Below are 24,328 nucleotides of genomic sequence, written 5' to 3'. Positions count from 1 at the left end.
CATGGCACATGTCCGTGCATCAAATATGAAATGCCTTTCCACTCCGATTGAATTAGGCTTTACAGATGGCTTCACAAATAGAGAGAAAAGCCCCCAGCCAGCGAGCTCCAGATAAGACGCAGTGCAAAGCAGCGAGCGAGCAGCGAGTGAATAATATTGAATGTTTACACTTGTACACATCACTTTCTTTTATCAGACAAGCACATCTTGTCTGCCTGGAGTCTCCGGAGAGTCCCAAAGGACCTCGGTATATTATCTGAGGGAAGCAGCTTCACAGAGCGCATATGTAAGACAGTGTCTCTGCTACACTGAGCTCGAGACAGTAGAGGGGGAATTGTATTAACAAGAGTGTAGCAGTATGAGGCAAGCAGTAACTGTTCCGCTGGCAGCTTTTCTTCTGCTTTACTGACTCTCTGGGGCTCAGGATGTGAATGGCCTCGTGTGTGTGTGTGTGTGTGTGTGTGTGTGTGTGTGTGTGTGTGTGTGTGCACATCTGTATCTGCATGCATATAGCCCATGCACATGCCATAAATGTATGTTGTTTAGTCATTTCCTTCACATTCATGGTAATAAACACAAATTTATTTTGAATTTGCTAGTTATATTATAGCTTTGAAAGGATTATTTTGCTGTTTTTTTTAAAAATATGCATGAAGTATATTTGATAGTATAATACCACTCTCAACTCTGTCTACTCAGTACGAAGCTACAGCCAGCAACCAGTTAGCTTAGCTTAGCACAAAGACTGGACGCAGCTAGCCTGGCTCTCTAAGTAAAGCAATTTGTCTACCAGCTCCTCTAAAGCTCAGTAATTAACACCGTACAACCTATAGTGTTAAAATGGCAATTTATGCTCTTCACTGAGAGCATTGCTCTGTTTCTCTCTATTGCTGTCTGGTTATAGACTGGCTAAACAAAGAAAATATAACATGCTTACTCGTTATATCTCGAGCCAGGCTAGCTGTTTACCCCAGTCTCAGTCTTCATGCTAAGCTAAGCAAACTGGCAGTAGATTCATGTTTAGCGTACAGACAGCTATCAATCTTTCCATCTACATCTAACTCTCCTTAACCCTTTTAAAAGAGAGTGTCCCCAAAATATAGTTGGTCCATTAGCACAGACATGTCCCCCTTAGTACATAGTATAGTCACAATTCTTAAAAAATGTTATGTGTTTATTAATTAAAATGAATATCCATAAATATATTATTGTCAGATTTGTTTTTACAACTAATTATAATCCTATAACAGTATTGGGTGGGCTCTGATTATAACCCTGGTATTTATAAATGTACCAAGTGAAACTGTATCAAATCCCAGGCAAATATAACCAACACTGTCAGTATATCTATTTCTGCATTTCAATGAAACCTGCAAATAACCTCATTGTGTAGAATAAGGAATTAAGTGTAGATTATGTCGCAACACCTCAGCAGGAAACTCCAAACACACACGTCGACTCAGGATAAAAAATGTGCAGTTTACACACGACCAGTGTATGGAGGGTTTAAAATCCCACCAGGCCAGCCATCTGGAATATAAGGGGAAAAATATTCCTGTAAGACAAGCCATCTCGCTGCTGCGTTTCTGAGATGAGCCAGGTCGTGCTCTGTATCCACAATAAGTATCCAATTTCTGTTTATGTATTCCTTGATACAAGTCAAAGCTCCATAGCAACAAGCTGGAGCCTTTTATGGACCCCGTGTGTATTGTGGAGCTTAATGAAATCCTGCTCTTGTTCTCTCCCAGATTTACGCAATGAAAGACAGCCAGAGTCCGGCCATCTTACTGCTTAAACCTTGTTGAGCGTCAATTAATGGCAATCAAATAGATGAATCTCTTGCAGAGGGAATAAAGGCCTGTGTAAAGAATCTAATTTGGTAATTAAAGGCTCTCTCTCGCTGGCTCTCTTTTATATGTTAACTGACAGCAGTGTGGGAAAGTAAAGAGGGATAGTATTCAGAGGAAACCATGTCTAAGCAATGTTGAGGTAAAAAACCTTAAGACATGTATGTTTGCCAGTTTAAAACCTCTGCTGGATTACGCCGCTGAGATATTGTGTCCGGAGCGAATGACATAAGGTGCACAGGCCTGGTCTGTAGAGCTCGTCTGTCAAGACTCTGCATGTTATAACCAGTGGGTGACACATATCACAGTCCGAGCCATCAGGTCACATCCATGTCATGTTGGAGCTTCTGTCAGCTGTGTAACCAGGAAATGGGAGGTGGGACGTATAGGCTGGCGCTGACGAAAGCGCCGCTGCTCTGTCTCAGACTCTCAGGTCGGGGTCATCACAGCAGACGGCCCGGCCAGACACCATCTTGATGGAGTATTGTAAATTTTACAGTGGTCAGCAGCTTTTCAACTTTTCAGCTTTTCAATCCAGAAAAAAAAACTATGGTAACTTGAATTCATAGCTCCTCCTCTCCTGATGAACTGTGAAGTGAGCTGCTGGTTTGGTTGGAATGAAAACCCACATGACTGAAAAACACTGACCTAGCATGCAGATGGTCTTTCCACTCACTTTTTCCAGTCACTCTCGTGACTCCGAATATCCCCCGCTAGTTAGTGACAGCCTCTTTATCACCCCTTTATCGTCTCACGTTTCCGGTGAGGGACTATTCTGTTTTGTCAGGAGTTTGGATCGTGGGTCACCTCCCGCTTTAGGTGAGGAGAGGACCGGCATGAAAGTCATCTGTGTTTCCAGGAGATAGCTCTGTGCGGGGCCCATGCTAATCCTTCCATTCAGTACGCTAAGTAATTGTGGGAAACGAAGCATTGTTCAAAAGAAAATGAGAACATGTGGCTTTTTGAAGACTAAATGTAAAAGCTGCACAAATAAAAATGTTTCTTTTAACAATGGATCACTGGATGATCACATGACTCGCACATAATTATCACCTGACTCTGTTGTTCGCCTCAGCTCTACAGAGCGTTTTAGCATCTTTCAGCTCATTTACGGCCCACAGCTGGTGGGTTTGCCAAAAACAGTAAAGCTATTAAAAAAAAGCCCTGATAAACCAAATACATGCTGCCTCTTTAGCCATTAACAGCCGACAAACGTCAGTGACTAGCTCATGAACATAGATGAGCATTTGGCATTTCTCTGCCAGAAAGCACATAAGCATATTTCCCAAGATGTCAAAACTTTTCCTTTAAATTTCATACAGACTGAACAGACTGATGCCGTGTCCACAAGACTCATTTTGAAAAAGTTCTTGTAGTTTTGCTGCATATCTTCTTTTAAAGACCCACCATATAAATTTCAAGACAATGATGTGATGTTGCCAAAGCGATTACTGTACACACTAAAACCCAACATCAATAAAACCACTTCACCTTTTTATAATTTTTGCTTTGGCAAACAACAAAACTGCATCACAGCCATTGTCAGTATCACTGATGGTGTGTTAAAATATAGCCAAACATACAATGCAGGTGTTGTCAGTAACACATTTGACCTAGAGATGACACACACACAGACTCTCAAGCTGAAACAAATACCAGTCGTTTCTAATAATTACTGTTCCGCTGCACTGAGATCACCTCACTTCTTTATGCTCTCAAAGTCGTTGGACGACATTAACATAAATAAAGGTTACCCAAATTGCGAGATCAGCTATGGTGTCATTGAAAGTGAACAATCGCGGAATAAATTGAAGATGACAGAAAACTGGCCTCCTGATATTTCTGCCTCGCAGCACATGCAGGTTCTGGAGAAGCTTTGATTTCTCAGTCCCCATCACAGGACCAGATGATAGACAAAGGCGTATAGTCCTTTCATGTAATCACAATAAAGGCAATAAGGGAAGAGCCAGCTCCCTTCTCCTGTAACTCCCCCACAACACCAATGAGTGTCTCAGAGGCCATTTTCCATTAAGTCCTGGTTTTAACCCCGATGACCCCACTTATACACAACACTTACTCCATTCCCCATTCCCCCCCCCCCCCCCCCCCCCCCCCACTAGATAGGGGAATTGAATTAGTGTTACTGTGTGAGATATGAACCCTCTTGGCTACAGAAACTTAGGTCAAATAGTTTAATCTCAACTGTGTGTGATTGGCTCAAAAGAAGGTATTTAAAAGGGTGGAGATCAGAGGGTTGAATGTCATATAAAGTGTGCACTAAATAAAATGTACACACCGAATGCTCAAACACTGAAGCAGTATCCCCCCTCTTCTTCCTTCTGCGGCCCATGATTTATTCCTCTTGGAAGATTGTGTTAAAAAGGTGTGAATAATGCTCCGCTGCGCCATTTGACAGAGCCTGGTCAACTCATGTCTGACCTGTGTGTGTGTGTGTGTGTGTCCATTCAGGTGTGGGGTTTGACCGCTATGGCTGATACAGAATCCGTGCTGATATTTTTTGATTTAAGTGCTAAAAGTGAAACGTTGCTGAATAAATTCATAAATTGTATTGCCATAAAGTAGCCTTATCATAAAATTGCATACACTATATTGGTAATACCAGTAATAGACTTGCACATGGCCCTATCCTTTTTGCTGGTCCTCTGTGTGTGTTCTGTCATACATGTATGGAGCCACTGCTATTTCTATTGCATTCTTTCCCTCTCTGTCTCCATTACACAAATAAGGACACTCCTATTTCCAATAGACTACAGTCATCCATCACTTCCACCTTGAGTCGCTCAAAGCAGAACGCAGAACTGTCCCTGCTGAAAAAAAGGACAATGATCTGCAGGCGATGGGTGCCCACACTTGCACAATACACACAATATGTCATAAAAAACAAAAGGTATAGAGGTCCATTCAAGTCTATTTGAGCAGTATATAGAGGTTTTATATATGTTTTAAATCAGTTTTCTGTAGAGCTTGATCCAGTGCTCTCCCCCTCGCTTGGCTCCAGGTTTCCACTATAGTGAACCTGACAGTAAAAGGTTGTAGACACACTGCTGCTGGCTATGACCATGGTTGTAGGTTGGTATCATCTGGATCTCAAGCTACAATTCCTGACTGCTCACTGACTTCCAGATAGCATTTTGACATTTCCACCAAGCTAAAAAAAAGGCGAAATCATCATTTGGGAATATTGAAACTTTCACATTCATACTGTATGGTGTGAGGTCTCCTCTGACGTGTCTAAAAGCCTCTGTCTACACTTAAAATGTCACTTATGATGATGATGATTGTTTGCCAGTAAAGACAACAGACAGTATTGACTTACTCAGAGCTTTCAGAGCACTCAACAGTGATTAACTGAACCATCCACGGCAGAATCGAGTAACATAATAAACATTGATTGCAGGTGCATTCTCTACCGCCGAATATCTCCTAATAAAATCAGCATATACACTATCCATACTTTAATGTGCACTAGACCACAGCCGTTACCGGTTGGCTGTGAGTGCAGGCTTGTTTCCTTGGTGACGGAATGAAAGGTCAGTTTCGCTATCCACATCCACATCCACGTCCCTGTACATAACGCAGCACGGAACAAAGCTAACGTGGTGCGACTGCATTACGCTGCAAACGGTAGGGCCATGGTGCCTTGCATTGACGCGCCGAGCACGGCTGCAGTAACGTGGTGTTTACACACTGACAGGTGCAATCCTTTCTTCAAAGTGAATCAAGGAGGGGAGCCAAGCCACAGTAACTCGGGTAGTCATCAAGGGACTCGCAAGCCGTGTCCGAAGGCGCATATAGTGCATACTAACAGCATGCAATGTGTAGTGTGTGCCATGTCTGTATGCAAATTCAGTAGGTTAAAGGTATGGGTATATGCATACAGTATCGCTGAGAAGTGCGGTCATGAAAAATCTGACCCATAATTCTTCTTATGCCTTCTAGTCGACAGAGAAACAACCCAGAAGGGGACATTTTCAAAGGAAGCAGAACAGCAGCAAATTCACGCTTTGATGTAATAAAAGTCTGACTGCAAGCAGAAAGTGCCACAAACTGCATACTGGTATGTGGCATTCAGTTAAGAATGCACTAAAAGCTTCACATGTTGCGCTGTGGTTTGTCACCACCACAAAAAGGAATATTTCAGATATTAATTAGTTTCACTTTACTGCGGAACAAATCACAGTAAAGCAATGGTTTGGAATAAGGATGACTGCATTCTAATGCCTGATCTGAGACGGATATACACTACTATTTACACACAAACTGGAGGCTGGGGGCTGCAACTACTACCATAAAATATCATGTGCATCCTCTTGTTCAAGAGGATGGATAAGGACAAGGGAGTATGCGTGTTATGAGTCTGTGTTCACACACACTCACATACAGACATCCATAAAGTATTAATAACCTTTCTTAACGCCTCATGTGGTTACACCTCACTTATCTATGACCTTTTTCAGCTTTATTACCGAGTATCTTAAATTTCAGTTGCCATGACAATTCCACATTAGCCGTTATCCCACTCTAATTACCTGTCAATGCCTAATTTTAACCCTAACTCAGTGAAAAAAATGCACGGGGACAGGTTTTTATGTGTTAACATTTGGGACATCTTATTTAATATCTTTTACACAGAATCTCAATCTGTCATGTTTCCTGAGCCCATATGACTTGCAGAGGTTTTATTCTGCACGAACCAAAGGAAAATCAAGACATTTCTCTCTCTGTCTTTCTCATTCTCCCACGCTTTCTATCTCTCGCTAACTTTTGTCTCTGCGAGTGAAGAGAAAGCCTCGCAGCCTTTGAAGCAGGCTGCGTGGAGTGCCTGTGCGCGAAGCCGGCTTTTCTCCTCATTGTTTGACATCACAGCGTTTGGGTCTGGGCTTGACAAAATATACATATGTACCATGTATAATGTATAACATTGTTCTCTTTATATGCAGTATGTGCAAATGTGATATGCCTGGAAAAAATCGGGACCAGTTTACCAATTGAAGCCACGCACCTGCAGCGTACCTGTCAAAATAAAACCATTAAAAGCAAATCAACTGCGCTATTCATTGAGCAGTCACCATTCCACACCATTTTCATTTATGTGCTTGAAAACATGCTCTAATAAAGCCATCATATGTATCGGCAGTGGTTCTCTGCATGTGTATGAGCTATACATGCTAGCCTAACATTCTGTATACCACTAAAATAAACTGATAATTCATTCATAAATGTGTTGATTAAGTCTTCATGGCATCTCTATGTTGGTTTTGAATCTGCATAACATCTATGAAGCCTTTTCTCTCGTGTCTTTTTGGTGCATGATGCACTTTGTCGCTCTGTGGAACACTTTCTGACGCTTGATGCTCGTTAAAATTAGAAACTGACTATTACTCCGTCTTTCTCTCACTTTCACTTTGCAAAAAAATGAAGTGAAGTCTTTGATGCTGGCTCAATGAAGAGAAAAGCGTTTTTGTTTTGCTGTGTGAAGAAGAGAGCGGCGGCTTTTCTCTTCATTGTGTCTGACATCAGCGCTTGGGTCTGAGCGTGATCGAGGGCATGTTTAGTTTCACTTCCTTCCTCTTTTCCATTTCCTGATTTCCTGTGCATGTTGAGGCTCACGGCTGGTCTGTGTGAGAGGCTTTCAGCTGCCGGTGGGTTCGCCACATTGTGCTCAACTCTGAATCCGCAGTTTATAATCCTGTGTCATGGAGAACAAGGCAACAGTAGGCTTAACAAGTTAGGGGCAAATTTCAAGATTTAAATTTCAATCAAACCATACAAGCTCAGTTTTGTGTTTTTAAGCAGTTGTTTGTGTTTGTTTGAACAGAATCTATCAATGGCTGACTCATGGTGCCGGCCTGTTAGCTAGTTTGTTTTTAGCACACGTTTTTGGTCGCAGCATTATGACAGAATGAAAGTCACACACACCAATTCATACAAGCAGCGTTTTGAATATATTTGTAGTCTTCTCAGTAAAATCTGAGATTAAGCAGAACTTTGATGGAAGGATGGAAAGGCTGCATGCTGCATGTATGACCACATGGTTGGGTCGTTACACCACGACAAACATTGCATAGTTCCTCTTAACGTTAAACCATTGATTTTCACAGAGTGAGACAAAAAAACAACTGCTGATTATGTGGTGTTTTCTCTTGTATGGCAGCACAATGTTGCTGTGGTCGCGCTGCATCTAGACTTTGTAATTGAGTCATTACAACCCTGTTAAAACTATGATCAAAGAGGGTGAACGTTTGCTTTACACTGACCTTAACACCCTGAACTAGAACTTTGAGCTCTTTGCTTTAAACGTTATAGCAAACCTTGTCATGCGCACATGCACAGAGCACACATTCACAAACCCATGCATCATTCTGCATCTTTCACCACAAGAGCACAGGTCATTTCATCAGTAAATAGACTGATCCCATAATGTCACTTATTTTGCCTGGCTCTTTGTTTCATGGACAGAACTGACTCTCTACTGTATATAGCCCATACAAATCACCCAAACACAGTTGAGATGAATGAGAAGCAGCCCGCCCTGATGCCAACATCACACATGTCAACCCTCCAGAGCATTGTGCCTTAATTACGCAGCCAACACCGACATAGCGGGCTAGCCCTTCGGGGCCCTTTATGTCCTCTGAGATGCGTCTGCCGAGGCCCGGCAGACTCTTTGTAGCTCTGTCCCTTCACTGCCTTTGTCTTTCCATCGCATGGGTCCCATGGGTGAGTCCACAGTGGTGTCCCATGTGTTATTATTGGCCAATGATAAAGTAGCTGCCACGGCCCTCATGAATTATGCAGGGTAAAAGGGGAAGCGACTCCGCCCTCAGTTATGTAAATTTAACTTTGAGGAGACACAGGGAGGAAAGGTGCTGGGGGGGGGGGGGGGGGGGTCCAGGGAGTTGGTGCAGCCTCACATGGTGTGAATGTGTGTGAAAGGAGAAGGCACGAGTCATGATCTACTAACATACATATGAAGTAGTAAAGTGCTAGAACCAATGATTAATATTCAATGTTTACAAATGTTGAACTATTTATCACAACAGTGGTGTCTGGCAGGTTATGAAAATCAATAAACAAAAGACGAAACTGCAGCGGCTGTATTTCATGAGAAATTATAACCACTGTGGTTGATCTGGCAAAGAGACAAGGACCACCGAAAAAAACCTCACACTTTACCAAGAAAAATATTTCACCCTTGACACTATTCAATTGGCAGATGACCTCTGGGAAACGCAGTTCAAAAACATTGTATAAACAAGCCCGACACATGTGAACTTGCATGTGTGCCTTGTATGTTTATGGGACTACTACTAATGCTAATTTAACCCCTAAATTTAGCTTCATCAGTGCCTTGTGTGAGTAAGCCATCCAGCCATGCATTAAAACAAACTGTGCCTAAAAATAACCCAGTCTACTCTGGGCCAGGCCAGGCACTGAGCGTAATAATAGTTCACAACCTCTCTTATGCATGGCAGCTCCGTTCCATGTTATTATGTCATGACTGACAGCAAACACTGACCTATTGATGACTCTCAATCAGCAATTGTATTGCTGCTAGCAAAAACTTCGAACAGTAAATGGACCAATCAGCTTCTCGTTTTACAGTCCCAATCTAGTTTCCTCTGAAATCTACGAGTAAGCAGATCCTTTAAAAGTTGATTTCCATTGCCATTGATGACATTAAAATCCAATTTTTTTAAATTGTGCACTCGACCTGTGTGCTTTAAGTTGAACAGTGGGTACCAAATTAAATTTTGAAAGAAAGTAACTGCATATTATAGTAACCATCCCACTGTGACATTGAGTTTATGGTGCTTTTTTCCAGGAAACAAGCCTAACATCAATAGTACTGATATTCAAACCTCAATCACCTGCTTTGCATCAGATGAGAGCATTGGGGCATCAATTACATACAATACTGTAGTCTGTCTGTGTGTGTTACTGGTACAGTCTAATTTTTATAGAGCAGGTCTGCAGCCTCAGTAAGTGAGCGTCTACCTCACTGTGTGTTGACACCGAGCCAGACAACCAGATTCACTGTTATGAAGGCGAATATTAATCTGCTCATAGCTCCGGCTGTCCTGTATTTGAAACAGATGGCATCTGACAAACAGGAGCCACGTGGCCACAGCTCTTGCTACATATAGATTAAAAACTAAATTTTAAATAGATTTAAAAGAAAACAAAATGTCACCACTTAACCTCTAGTCTCTGAGGGCAGATTAAGCTCTGCATACATGAAGCGTCACTGAACTGTTATGTGTAACTGTTAGCCTATACTATAAATTACTATAAGTAACCTTAACAAAGGGGTGCAGTAAAGTAATGAGCGAAAATGACATAAACCGAACTTTATTTCACAGTGACTTGTAAATTTCACCCAATGCTTTCAAATTCCGTTAAATTCATTGTCAATTTAGTGTTTCCTTGCTTATTGTATTATTGTGTCATAAAGCAACAATTAAGAGCCCCTCACAGAGGCATGGATTGCCTTTTTTCTTCTGCACATATTCCATAGGCTATCACGGACTAGAGTGAATATAATTTTAATTGATATCATTTGTTGACTTCTAATTCTTCTTCTTCTTACCGTTTTTCCGCGACCAAAATATACACTGGGGGCGTAAACGAGCGCTAAACAAAATGTTTAAAAGTTCAAATGTTCTTAAAACCAAGTGCTAACTTGTGGATTATGCTATGCCGAATTTGATATATATATATTTTCATTTGGAATCAGCTGCATTAGTGTTCTAGCAGGTATGCTGTTTTTGCCGACATGCAAGGAAACTTTAAACGAGCATCATTGTTTATGATGTCTGGTTGCGCTCTCTCAGTTGTACTTTGGGGACGGAGCGAGAAGCAGATATCAGGTTTGCCTTTCGTTCCTTACCTGTGACATTTGCGGTCGGAGGTTGATTTCCTTTAGGTTGATGGACTGGGGCCTCAGGTTGTTGAGCAGATGGCAGAGGAGGACTCCATCCCGGAGGGTTTGGGCCAAGTCAAATACCTGTGCAGACTCCCATGTAACCCGGTGGTTAGCTGGAAGCACCTTGCAGTTTATTAACCACAGCGCGCATTGCCTCCAATACTCCATCATTATTCTGACTTCAGCCGGACGAGCGTCAAGAGAATCTGTTCTTTTAAGCAAGTGAAACTGCTGACGGCTCGGTAGTGCGTCTTAAATCGTCTCCATGCTACATCCGCCAACTGTAAAACCCGATGAAAACAGAAGGGGACCACGCGGAGGTCTAGTGGAGGATGACAGTCCGGTGTACTGAGGCTGTGGATGGAGCTCTGCCTACACTCTTCCTCTCTCACCCTCTCTCGCTCTCTCACTCACACACACACACACACACTCACTCTCTCTCTTTCTCTCTCTCTCTCTGAATGTGTCTAAATGTCTCTCCTCCCTCCCCCTCACCCAGTTCTTCACTTCTTCCGCTTGCCACCCAGAGACTCGTTGTGTAGCCTACTATCTGAAATTACAGTGAAATATATTCCTACTTGTTAGTATAGAACAAAACATAGACTGAAGGGGGGGAAAAACATGCATTTCTCAAATGATATCAACGAACATGCTAATTATTAACAGCCTATTATCAAGCAGCATGTCCAAGTTCCTGCTGAATGCAAATATCCCAGCTGCACATTGAGTAGAATAATAGAGCTATGCTGTCAATTAATGATTAAACAAACCAAATGAGTGCATCACTCTGAGATACAGACCCACTTTACTGTTATGGTTTCCAAAAAAGTTTGACATTTACGATGATGTAGTCATGATTTATGACTCATGAAACCATTGAAAGTCTTCATTTGACATTAGTCATAATGAGGTAAGTTGAAAGTAGTCAATAGTTCAATAACAGTCTTCGTATTGCATTAAGTGAAAGGCTATGCACTGCATAATTTTACAAATAGTTTCTGAGATATGTTCTCTATTTCAGCATTTATAATTAATGCTGTATCAATAAATTACAGGTAATGTGACATCTTTTGTTGGTATATATTTTATATTTATGCTTTGTACATTCATATATTAATGAATGGTTGCATGTTTGTTCAGTGATGTATCGCAGGTCTTTTTTACCAGAACTTTGAACCTTTCATTTGCATGAATCTCTAATAATAATAATCAAAGAAAGTCATAGTGTTTGGGAGGAAACTGTACTGATTTTTTTGAACTTTGGAGGTTTTGGTAGAGTAGTGTTTAACAGTGCTGGTGTCACGGTTGGGTTTTGCTATGTGTGAGTGTGGTGTGTGTTTGTCTGTGTGTGTCTCCTGATCATGCTTATTCTCTCCACCTGTGCCAAATCACCTGCCCCTGGCTTTTCCCTTTGCAAACCCCAGTCATCTCTACTCACCTGCCGGCAATCCACTCATCAACCCTCACCTACTTATACTCTCCTGCTTGCCCTGTTCCAGTTGCCGGATTATCATTTGACTTTTTCCTCCCCGTGGACTCTTTGCTCGCCGGTGGTCATATATCGTGTTGACCCTCTGCGGTCCACGGTTTGTGACTGCCTTTTTGTGTCCAAGCCCTTTTTTGTGACTTTGCTTTTTATTTTCAGTCTGGATTTTCTTTGCTCCCGGGTTGGAGTAGATTTTGGTTTCTGTTTTTGTTTAAGTGCCCAGTAAAGAGCCTTGTTTTTCACCTCACATTGTGTCCTGTGTTTTAGTCTGCGCCTGAGTCTCTTATCCACTCCTAAACCCACACGGTAAACCGTGAACCGTCACAGCTGGTGTTATGTTTAAACGTAATCTTTGTACTGTATGTTAGCTGTAATTCTGCTCCTTTACCAGACTTACGATAAGAGACCTGTCTTCTGATTTGCATCTTTATTTAGTTAGCATTTGGGTTTGTGGTGTTCACACTCAATGGAATGGAATTTTGAGACCATTGTGCTTCCTTATTTTGACACAATAACAAAAAAGGATGTGTACAGCTACATCGGTTTAGGAGGGAAAGTTGTTTTTAATAGCATTTACTGACTATTATTGCAGTACAGAGTGACATATATGTATGTTATTCCTCCCCCATCTTCATCAGCCTACCACAGATTGTCTCCTACCAATTTATATTATTCCTTTTTACAATTAAAGACCAATTAGGTGTTTCTCCTCCATCTAAATAAGCCTTTTTCAGTTTATGATCACCGCCCCTGCCATTGTTTCCTCTGTTGTGGGGAAAGTAAACAGAACTACTTCTGTTTTTACACACATTTGTAGGTGTGACATTTAGATTTGTGTCCAACACAAACATCTAAAGAAGAGGCCATACATCACGATATGTTTCACTGTAACAATATTACTGGATTATATACCTAAATAATATGGTTTGAGAATCTTTTTTGTTAATGACTATAGGAACTCTCACAGAAAGAGGCAAATACGTGTTAAGACATACTTTAACAAAGCATTAACATTTCTAACATAACATTCTTGCCAAATGCATAACCCCGCTAATCATCTCGCTAAGAGGCACGCATGATTGGCATGACTGAGCCAATATATGGTCTAACTGAAGCTGGGTTTATCTTATATTGCCTCCATGTGATAATGCTGTATGCTGGCTGCTCGATTTATGAGCATCAAATTAAATGTTTTGAATTGCGCAGCAATGAGAATGGAAAGGATGTTGGATCATTACAGTATGCACAGGCTGTCTTTGCGCCATCTTCACCAAATGCCAGTGTATTATGTGGCCTTATAGTTTGTGCCCAGACATACAGAGTGGCTCAGCGAATATGAAATAGTACAACGCTCTCCTCTGTCACTGTCAAGTTGCTGTTGAGCCCCAACTGATCTAGACGAGCTGCAAAGTGAGAGTGCACCTGCAATACAATTCAGATTGACACAAGTTGTTACCGATCCCTGTTGGACTATTACAACAAAAAGTAATAGGCTACATAAATACTGTAGTAAACGGGATTAAATAGATAAACATCTGAATCAGGATGTGCAAAAGGGGATTTAAGCATCAGAGCGACACAACAGAGGGACGTGATAAATATAGCATTCTAAATGTATTACAAAAACGTATGAATTACATAACAAAAGACACGGATGAGAAATCCAACATGTGAAAACGCAATCCTCTATATAGCGCAGGGTGTGCTGGTAATCACATTAACAGCCCTACATGAGGCTGCTCTTATGGTATGTGCAGAAATGATGGAAGATAAGAAGAGAACTACACACCGACAAGATTCATTTCCTTTTACAGATAGAAACGAGATTCACAGAGACCCTAAGATTTGCAGAGGAAGGACCCTACGCAGTAGAAGAAGAATGTATGCCGATGAATCATACCGGGTACATTTACATACAGAGGCCTGTGCAAACAATGCTGTGAAGATTAGTTTCCAGCATTTTGCAGTTGTAAACCCTTCTGTAACGACGTCATCTCCCCTTCTTCTCTTCATACTTGTGCAGATGATTTGGATGAATGTCAGAGATGTCAGGTCTCCCACTCTTTTGTTTGTCCACAATGTATTCAAATCAAGACTGATCAGGAGTGGAGGGAGTTTGTGTGGCTCAGCGTCCAGCTTTGTCTTCCGCTGGCTTGCGAAGTCGATGCCATGGCTGGCATAGCACAGATGACAAGAGAGGTGGCTAGCAGCCGGATGCTGGCATACCTCTCGGCACCCTTCTCCTGTTTCAGCTTCACTCTCCGCAGCCGAGAAGGACAGCCATGCAGCAAGACAATTATCAGCATTCCTCTGCTGTGCAGGGATGAGACGAGGCACACAAACACAAAAGTGTAACACAATCATACATTTGGGAAATTGCAATGCTCCCAGTTCTTTTTAACATTGCCCGTCCCCAATAATCCCGACAGTTTATGATGTTTCGTGGCACCTTGGCATTCCCATCAAAACATGTTGTTATTGCTTTAAATTTTCTATCAATGCACAGATGAATGACTGGCCTATTTCTGGGTTATTTCACCTGGAATATGACCAGAACTAGAAAGTAATGACTATCCATGTGAGCTTCCAAGAAACAGCATGATTATGTCTGGGCACATATGGCAGATTTGATCTGACTGCCAGGGCTTTTTTTCTCTCACCATCAGAACACAACACATCAAATAAGAGATAAAAAAAACATTCACTGAAGAAAAGCAAAAACAAGAAGATGGCAAACGATAAGAGGGTATTGAATGTAGGATATCAAAAAGTAAAAGATATCACACAAAAGCAAGTATATCAATTAGATTGAAGGGAGAGTCTACAGCCATCAGCTCCGTGTCATCCCAAGACCCCTCAAGCTAGCATGGCTAAACATTTTGAACAGGAACAAAATCTCGATTTCCGAGATTGGTTAATGGGATGGATTGCCCACCACGTATCCATTCCCATTTAGTCACAAAATTGCGCTTGGTCAGGACTCCATTGGCATCACTCAGATTTAGGCAACAAAACTTTTTGGTTAGATGTAGTAAAAGATCGTGGTTTGGGTTAGAGTTATTTTATGTGACTTACTTGAAATGAGTTAAAATAGCATTGACTTTTGGTTCCTTATGGGACACAAACTGTGGTCTCCAAGGTGAATGTCCTGTTTGTTTGACCCATCCATCCTTGAAGTCCAGTGTAATATACAGACAATATGTATTTGACAACCTGGGAACGAGATCGGGCTGGATTGCTATGACATTTTATACATGCATACATAGTTGCAAGAGGATGAGTCCTCATGATAACCTGACTTTTCAAGTTTAAATGTTTCCAATACTTTGTTTTATAACCAAATATCCTCCAAAACTAATGACATTCCCAACAGCCTCAGCTGTACTTTGTATTTAGTGCTAATTAACTAATGCTATGGCAACATGCTAAATCGTATAGGCTACCTGCTTAGCATCAGCATGTTAGCATTGTCATTGCGAGCATGTTAACACACTGGTGTTAGCATTTAGCACAAAGCTTCACTCTGCCTAACAGAGCCACTAGCATTGCTAGTAGACGCGTAATTTGACAAATTTATTTTTCTGGTTACAGTCATAATTGCTGTATTTTCCGCAAACTGGAGCCTGAAAGAGTCCCCCCCCCCCCCCCCCCCCCCCCAAAAAAACAAAATATAAAGGGGTACATAAAAGTGTTACAGAGCATGCCACAAGCTACACAACAGCATTGTTTCCAGGTCAACACACACACATGCCTTCTTTATTGTTGCTTTGCAAGTTTTGGCATCAAAAAACAGAGTGGCATCCCCTCCATTCCCCACCGTCAGATGATCATAGCTGGCAGCTCCCCGAACATGCGGGCACTGCCACATTGCACGCACTCCATCAATATCTTCTTGCAAATTCTGCCAGGCTTTCATTTATAGAGCTTCACCCTGCTGGTCACTTGATCTGATGATAGTGGCTGATCTATTTGTGCAGCTCTTTTATACCCTCTGTGAAGGGCACGTTATCTCCCTGCCAGAGAATGCAAATCCATTTCCAGCGGACTTGTCCTATGAAAATTAATCTCTCTGCTGTAACTGAGACTTAATGTATTTACATACATTTGAATGTAATGTGTGTAATGTTCATCAAAGGACCTTCATACTCCTCTTTCCTTTTTTATCCTAAATGATGCACAATTTTAATAAGTATGTCTTGAGAAGGATTTTGGTACACATGGCAAGTTTAAACATAAAGTAGCATAAATACCTTCAGATTTCTTCCAGAATTACATTCACAACCATACACAGAGGTATCACTAAATACCCCCTTATCAGCTTTTGTTCATTGTTGTCTAACTGCTATTGATTACCTGACCCTACCCATAGCACTCTATTTTGCTGGTTTAGGAGGACAGGAGAGTAATCAATGGCCTGGGATACCCATGAGAGGCCAGGGATAAGTGACGCCTGGCCAGTCCTGGAACAGTGGGATCAGCTGGGGATCCATCAGGATGGACGTAATGGAGTGGAAGATATACAGAGAGAGCATGACAAATTAAAATGACAAAGAGAGTCTTTGAAAGCTATTTCAACACATAGTAAATTGCCCTCCGGTGTCGCAGTAGAGTTCGTCAAGTGCAAATTAACTGATAAATGAGTTGAGGGATTTAAAAAAGACATTAATGGTTTTATTAAAACAGTCAGAGTTTAGTCACGAGGTCAGGCTCAGAAACAGTCCATACGGCTGGAGCCCCAAGCTCAGTGGGTGAGGGGGGGTGACCCCCAGTGTTATGTCTGTAGAGGGCCTCAAAAACCCTGCAAAGCAGAAGTTGTCTGAAGAAGCATGGAGACAGTTCTGCATCTCCAAAAGCATTTGGGACAGTCAGTTGTATCAAGATGCAACACAAGCTGAGTTTGATCAATATACTTGCAAGTTATATGTTCTCTTCCTTTTATCTTTATTTTTTTTACTAACTTTCACTTTTTATTTTTGATCCGGACTGAATTATCAGATTAATCGGCATGACATTTTGTACAGACATACACGGTCCCCAGAGTGTGGATCTTAATTACTATGGTGGTCCTCCAGTAGGTCAAAGTTTTCTTTAATTGAGTGCAATACATTCACATCTACTTGATGTATTGGCACAAAATGTGGTACTAGGCATGGTTCCCAGAGGATGAACCGAATTTACCCTTGTGATCGCCTTACCTTTCCACAAGCCCCACCAAGAGGTTGACATTTATGCAGTAGTGGGCCGTCAGGGCCAGCTAAGCCTTCTCTGCTGGCCGAAACAGAATCACAAAGTTATAGCTATTTTATAATTTTTCACAAATACACTACATGTATTATAATTTTTGTTCCCATTGCACAGCTCGTCTTCCTCTGTTGCTCTGCTTCCAGCACAGCTTGTTTTAAGGAGAGCTTTTATCCAATCAGATTCCGGCCGGTGTTTCGTTTTATGTGACTGGTTCTTGTCATTGTGTTAATTACATTGATTCTGACTTGTCCGTTAATGACGAAGCATCCCGTCATCACGGGGTTATTTCGGTTTTTTGTTATTGTTCCGGGGTTCAAAAGGTCACACATCCCGTTGTCTGTTACGTGAGCACAGTCCACCGAAAACATTATATTTCCCACAATTTAAAAGCTTCTGCATTTTCCAAATGCACTAGTATTATTCAAACGTATTGTTCAGTTCGTAAGCCTCGTACCAAACGGTTTAATACGAATTTGTGTATTATTGCACCAATAGAAACAAATAACTGTAGCTCAGTAGGACAGCTCAGAAGGCCCAGGTATAAAATGCACAGCCCGCCACTGCATTTATGGCCCTGACCTTCACTCGCTTTTCATTGAGCGCCATTGTCAGGTCAGATATTTCAAAAATATCTGCAAAACATTCTCATCAGCTTTGTGTTTGATGCTTATTAGCAGATTATAGCATGCTAACATGCTACAGCAAGAACTTGGGAAACATTACTCACTGAACATCAACACGTTAACATTGTAATTGCATGCTAGCATACTGACTTTAGCATTTAGCTCAAAGCACTGCTGGGCCTATAAGCACAACCTCACAGCGCTTCACAGCATAGCTTGGCTGTCATGAATAAAGATTATAAATATATTGTATGCAAGTAACGATTATGCCAATTCCCCTAATGAGACACTGTTGCATAAATACTGCAGGTTCCCAAAAATAGAGTTAAAACCTCCAACATTATAGAAATACCAGCCTGAAGCACAATACATGTTATTCATCTCCTGATGACTTTCAAACAAGATGCTGCCTTCTGAATGTTAAAAGTAAAATGTTTCAAGGTATCTCTTGACTGGATTCAAGAGCAATCCACATATATGATACAAAACCTGCTTTTTTATTTTTTTTTACCTAACCTTACATACATAACTGTAGTCCTGTGTTGTAACCTCTATCTTACCACCTCTTTGGCCACCCTCCTGTACGATACAAAACAGTTTTTCTCGGGTTACCATTGGTGCGTGCTTATCACTGGGCTGATGGAACCCTCCCCTTGTCAGAAAACTGACAACATTTTCCAACACTTCAAGTGGTTTGCTAAAAGGTGAAGACGAGGCTCAAAGGTAAGGATAAACAAGTTATCCCGTTATTGACATTAAAGGTCCTCTAGCACTTCATTATGATGCACCTCATTGTTCCAAGGACTTCTGTATTCAATAAAAACATACACATTCATATTCTAAGCATATTATAAAAAAACTGAACCAAAATACAAAGTGTGTTCTGTCTAAGGTTAAATTCTTGGATGCATAAGAATAATCCTCCAACCTTTTTACAAAATGGTATGTAGTCAAATGCTGTGTTGCATACGTTTACAAGGTAACTTCTGTTGTCTACCTAAATATAAGGTAGAAAACTACATGAAACCAAGTTTGATTCACAAAAAAAAGAATTAACAAAAAAGACAAAATGACTTCTACATCTGGATATACGGAATGTTGCATTCATAAAACTGAAATAAAACTCAATGTGCAAAATGATCTTGGTAACTTGCATTAGACCATTTCCAACAACAACAGTGCGCTGTATTTCTATTTCATTAAATTAAAATGACAGACATTCATGTCAGGCGATCTATGTTCTAACAAACGAGTAAACCCTCACATTATTTCCTGTGTATTCTGTACTCGTGTCTGAAATAAAAGCAGATGGCCTTGACTTTGGCAGACAGAGCCATTGGGGCCATTATTGGGGCAGCAGCAGCAGATGCAGCAGGTAAGATAAACTGTGTGATACTGGTGTTGGGACTGAGTTAATTAGAGCAACAGGGCTTTGCATAGTACAAACCAAATCTGCTTCCTACACTTAACATCTCATCTCATTAAGTTCTACTCATACGGCATGTTACGGCTTCTACTGTTTCATATTATATACATGTTTAATTCTAGAGTTTATACATCACACTTATCTTTCATACATCTTTAAAAGTGTTCTGTTTCAAACACTGTTTCGTTGTTTTCTTAGGTGTCACACAGCATAAGCAACATCTGTACATGCTGATAAAAAAACGGGCGTTTCCTTAACTTGTGTAAGTCAGTTTGACTTCACCCATAGTGTTACGAAAGCACAGTTTCTGCAATAGCTGCAATGCTAAACCTATACTAGCCAAAATGATCTTTTATTGGTACAATTTACTGGTTTTAATTGTATTTGCATGTCCTTTTGTGCTGTGTTTCTTTTCAAGCTTTGATGCCTTATAAAGCACTTTGAATTGGCTTGTTGCTGAAATGCTTTATGAATAAACTTGCCTTTTTATGACCACGCAATTCTTAACTCATCATATAATGATGCACAATAAAGGGAGTAATCCCAAATGTAAGCTCCTGTTTGGTGAATGTCGAACAGGTCATTCTCGATCAGGTTCAAACAACACACATCTATTTCCCTTTCCATGGTATCTGTCAGACTGTTTCATGTCAAAAACATGCTATTGAATGTTTTACTATTTTTCTCTCTCTTTCGTGTGTGTGTGTGTGTGTGTTGTGTTTGTGTGTGTTCCCCACCCATACAGCCCAGCCTATGCATTGGATTTATGATCCAGACAGGCTCAAAGAAGTTCTCTCTGATCTGGAGCCCTGTCCTGAGTTCCGGCCTCAGTCAGCAAATCCTTTCTACCGCAGGACGACTGGCGAGCAGACCTGCTATGGAGACCAGGCATACGTCCTACTTGAGTCACTAAGCCAGTGTGGAGGTACTAAAACAGGCAGCAACATGACTTTCTCAGTGCCAACGTGTTACACTAGCATTGTTCGATTGCCAATAAATCATCAAAGTTAATCATCATGGTTACTGTTGGTAAAATTAAGAATATATTTACCATAAATCCTAATGTTTCAAGGAGGACGGACGACTCTTCAAAGATTTGAAAGATTTCTCAGACGTTTAAGATTTACTCTTTGTCTTTCCTGACACAAGTGAACATTTTGTAAACGATAGCCAGGAGACAAGTATTTTAGCTGAGACTGAAAGACTGAAAGCATGGGGAACCGTTAAGCCAAGCTGAAGTTTAAAAAGGACATGGTGTGGTTTAATCAGGGGTTATGTGCTCGACTATTTTCCTCTGAGTGATCTGACTTCCTGGGGCTGATGACGATGTCACCTCAGCGTGTTTAATAGTGAACTAAAATGACTGTTTTCTTAAAGATACAGTATGTCATGTGTTGGCAGATGTTAATGTGGAAGACTTGAACAAGCGCATCTACAAGTTCTTTGGCCCAGGAACCGTCTACGACGTGCCTCTCAATGATCCTTACATGAAGAAAGGAGGTATACTGTGCCCATTCTGCTCTCATGCAACTGTCGATATTGTGATGTCCATATGTATCAATCATCAACTTAACTGGCCCAGACGGATGTGAGAGCCTCTGTTACTGTCTGATAACTCTGTGCACAGCGTTTTTCCTACCAGCTGATGGGGAATTCCCTCTAAGATATTCCATACAGTCAGACTTCTCTGTTCTTGGTGTTGAGAGCTTTGGATTGGTGCTGCTTTTTTTACGGTCAGAATATCATATAACTACAGTGCTGCTGTAAATCACCACAGCACGTAGGGCACTTTTGGGTGCAGTAAACTGTAGACGGCTTTATGTCTCTGAATAATACAAGACGAGCTGTGTCACCATCATTGGCAGTGATAACCACGACGGAGTAGACAAAGAAAATGGCTCCACCTACAGAAACATAAACTGCATCGACAGACAAGGAAATGTTTCTCTTCCTCTCTCTCTTCTTTTGTCCCCTATCCAGGCCTCTCTGATTCTATCTTATTAATGAGGGTGAAGCTGTCAAATGCATTCATTTCCCTATATAAACCAGCTGTTTGCTGCATTTGTTAGGTCCCAAAGCCATCCTCCCCATAGACGGCCCATGGAGAAACGCCAGCCTGAAGGCTTTCATCAGAAATGTGGATGCTGGCAAAGAAGAAACTGGTAAAGATCACAGATCAGAAGTGCGTGAAGACATCCCCTGGCATTTTGTTTTTTGGTGGCATTAATCTCTGTTTGTGTATTTGTTTTTGAGGCTGTGATGTGGACTGTCAGATGGACGGGGTCACTAAGCTGGCTCCGGTGGTGGCCATGTACGCAGGCCGTCCTGAGATGCTGGAGAAAGTGGAGAGAGCCGTGCGGGTGACCCAGAACAACGACATGTGTGTGGCTGTGACGCTGGCTGCAGCGAGGTGAGAGAAGGTTCTGAAGAAGCTGATAAACTTTTGGTCATGCACACAAGCTGCAGAATTATGTTGACATGATTGGAGGGAGGCTTACCCTTTGTTTGTCTGTCTAACATCGTAAGGTTTTTGGAGCATTTCATTCTGAATGGTCCAGATCCCAATGCCCTGGATGCAGTTCTGGCTCAGTTGAACGACCCGAAGAGACAGAACCCTCAGGAGCTGGACCGGGCTGTCGTTGGTAAGGCTACATGTGTCTTGGTCCTTTTGAGATTCAAAGCAATAAAGAGATTATAGCAACAAGATAATCTTATTCACTTTCCTGCCAAGAGTTGGACGAAAAGAGTACAAAAAGGTCTCGTGGGAAAAGTGCATGTTCAAAACTGCACGAAACACAAAATGGTCTTTTAGCATTTGTCTTTCAAAATCAATATATAATGTTACAGAAAAGATGTAGAAGATACATAATGTGTGTTATGACACAGCCAAAAATGGGCCTCAATGTTTGAACACTAAACAATACAGTTTATCTCTCTTCTTGGATCTCTGCTGAAGCGCATATCCACCAGGTGAAGGACAACCTAGTCAAGACATCCCAACAGCTCGTACCTGCTGTGTTCACAAACACATGAGGTAAGCCAGGCGGTGGCAGCAGGATCCAGGTCTGTTGACTTGGCACGGTTTGCGTACCCTCCCTGTCAGCATATCCGTTAGGAGGGTCCTCCATCCTTTGATCTCCTGACTAATGGTCTCCCTCCTCCTTCCCTTTCATTTCCCCCTTCCTGCTGAGTTGAGTGTCTCAGGTTTTACAGGGCTAAAAGGTTGAGATGCTTAATGTACATGTGAGGTTGTGCAGCCCAGGTCTGCTCAACTTACAAGCCTAGTTATAATGAGATTGCAAAAGTAAATCAAATAATGCACGGTGAAGTAACTGCATTAACCTGCTAAATCTGGGTTTGCGTCTAGCTTTGCCTGGTGCGTTCCAGGGAGCGCTTCATGGAGTCCTGAAGCTGAAACAGCTGGATGAAGCAGTCAGAGACACCATGCGCTGCGGGGGATGCACCGCCAGCAGAGCCTCCTTCATAGGAGCCTGTTTTGGGGCACAGGTACTGCAGGAGTGTGACTCTCAGGCATATGACATAGTCATTAGTCACTGATACTGTTTTGAGTAGGAAATGCGTTCTGAAATGTGCTTTTTCTATAATAGTTTATATTTCTAAAGAGTGATTTGAGGAAAAGGTGTTTTGATTTTTGTTTTGTAATTAAATAGACATATATGCAAATAATGTGTGACAGCACAATGCTACTCTAAGAGTACAAGACTTAACTTGGTCACAAAATCAATCAACAATGAATGAACAACAATGAACAAAAAATAATCATTTAAAAGCAGGCAAAGATATCAACCATGTGTGTTTCATGGTTCACATTTATAATTTAGCATATTGTTGTTGTCTGTAATTGTTCAAGATTCCAGATCTTTATTGTCACTACGCTTGTACAAGTACAATCTGTGAAATACTTCTGCTGGGAGGCTTCATTAGAGAAAGACATAAACAAAGATTAATAATGAAATAAAATATGAGAAACAATACAATTATCCATTTAAGAACAAACAAGACTTTCTATAAAAGGATTGCATTCAAGGTGATGAATATTGCACAGGGGGGTTGGATTGTGCAATATTCATCACCCTGAATGCAATCCTTTTATATGAACTATTATATTTGTTGTTTTTCTTATATGGATATTTTTTGTTGCTACTTATATTTTGTTATATAAGTGTTTAATATATTATCGTTATAAATGTGGAGCTTGTGTGATGAGTTTGAGAGCGAGCTCAGATCTTCTGAAAGCTTTGTGCTGCCTTTCAGCTGTCGTCTTGATGTTTTTTCAGACTGGTCTCCAGGGAGTCCCAGAGTCTTGGAGGAAGAGGACACTGAGATATCCTCTGCTGCTGGAGCTATCCGAAGATTTGGTCCAAAAAAAGCTACAATTGTAGTTCAGCTTTGATTTTTGCCCTAAATGCCGTTCTTTTTATCCCATAGAAAGTATTTATGGAGTGTGCATAATTGAAGCTAGAAGACTTTCTCAAGTTGCAGATGTACTTTGACACAACGATCCATGACAGTCGCATTCTAAAGTCTTGTGCTGAATGAAACTCGAAACCATTTGCTCTGTCAAAGATGCGTCATGTAAGAAAGGGAAAGTTCAGTGCAAGGTATTTATGTTGTGTTGAGTTCCTGGAATTCATTTATCCTCAGCAGCTGCATTATAACAAATGTCTCAAATAAAGAACCTAAATATCACCGACATACATGCATTGTTCCATTAGTTCATTGCTGCAAAGTGGA

The 24,328-nt window shown here is 41.2% G+C and overlaps 2 protein-coding genes and 1 long non-coding RNA gene across 5 annotated transcripts in view; 1 reads left to right on the top strand and 2 right to left on the bottom strand.

The window, feature by feature from the left end:
- The window catches only part of vav3a (vav 3 guanine nucleotide exchange factor a), an 83,555-nt gene extending 72,341 nt beyond the window's left edge, over positions 1-11,214 (bottom strand). The window contains exon 1 of one of the 2 annotated variants that reach the window (XM_076088798.1): positions 10,759-11,214. In XM_076088798.1, the coding sequence (XP_075944913.1) occupies positions 10,759-10,965 (207 nt within the window). In that variant the 5' untranslated portion in view covers positions 10,966-11,214. The remainder of the gene's footprint in view (positions 1-10,758) is intronic. The other variant, XM_076088724.1, reaches the window with a different exon arrangement.
- Positions 11,215-14,072: 2,858 nt separating this feature from the next.
- LOC142947019 (uncharacterized) lies at positions 14,073-20,942 on the bottom strand. Its single transcript, XR_012953159.1, has 2 exons — positions 20,625-20,942; positions 14,073-14,593 (listed from the first exon to the last, which is right to left on the bottom strand). It is a non-coding gene; the product is annotated as an uncharacterized LOC142947019 (long non-coding RNA).
- On the top strand, positions 18,790-24,287 carry LOC142946863 (crystallin J1A-like). Of its 2 annotated transcripts, none has more exons than XM_076088507.1 (10): positions 18,790-18,870; positions 19,453-19,522; positions 20,319-20,498; positions 20,975-21,073; positions 21,643-21,735; positions 21,827-21,983; positions 22,100-22,215; positions 22,530-22,607; positions 22,941-23,080; positions 23,872-24,287. In XM_076088507.1, the coding sequence occupies exons 2-10, from the start codon at positions 19,456-19,458 to the stop codon at positions 23,974-23,976; spliced, it is 1,035 nt and encodes a 344-aa protein (XP_075944622.1). In that variant the 5' UTR covers positions 18,790-18,870; positions 19,453-19,455; the 3' UTR covers positions 23,977-24,287. The 2 variants fall into 2 exon arrangements, with proteins under 2 accessions (XP_075944622.1, XP_075944700.1); XM_076088585.1 differs by having other exon boundaries at positions 18,807-18,870; positions 19,456-19,522.
- Positions 24,288-24,328: the final 41 nt, after the last annotated feature.

Source organism: Anarhichas minor, unplaced genomic scaffold, assembly GCF_050575085.1.
Source record: "Anarhichas minor isolate MPS153535 unplaced genomic scaffold, ASM5057508v1 ptg000001l, whole genome shotgun sequence".
Classification (NCBI taxonomy): domain Eukaryota; kingdom Metazoa; phylum Chordata; class Actinopteri; order Perciformes; family Anarhichadidae; genus Anarhichas; species Anarhichas minor.
This window is presented reverse-complemented; position numbering and strand designations above follow the sequence as displayed.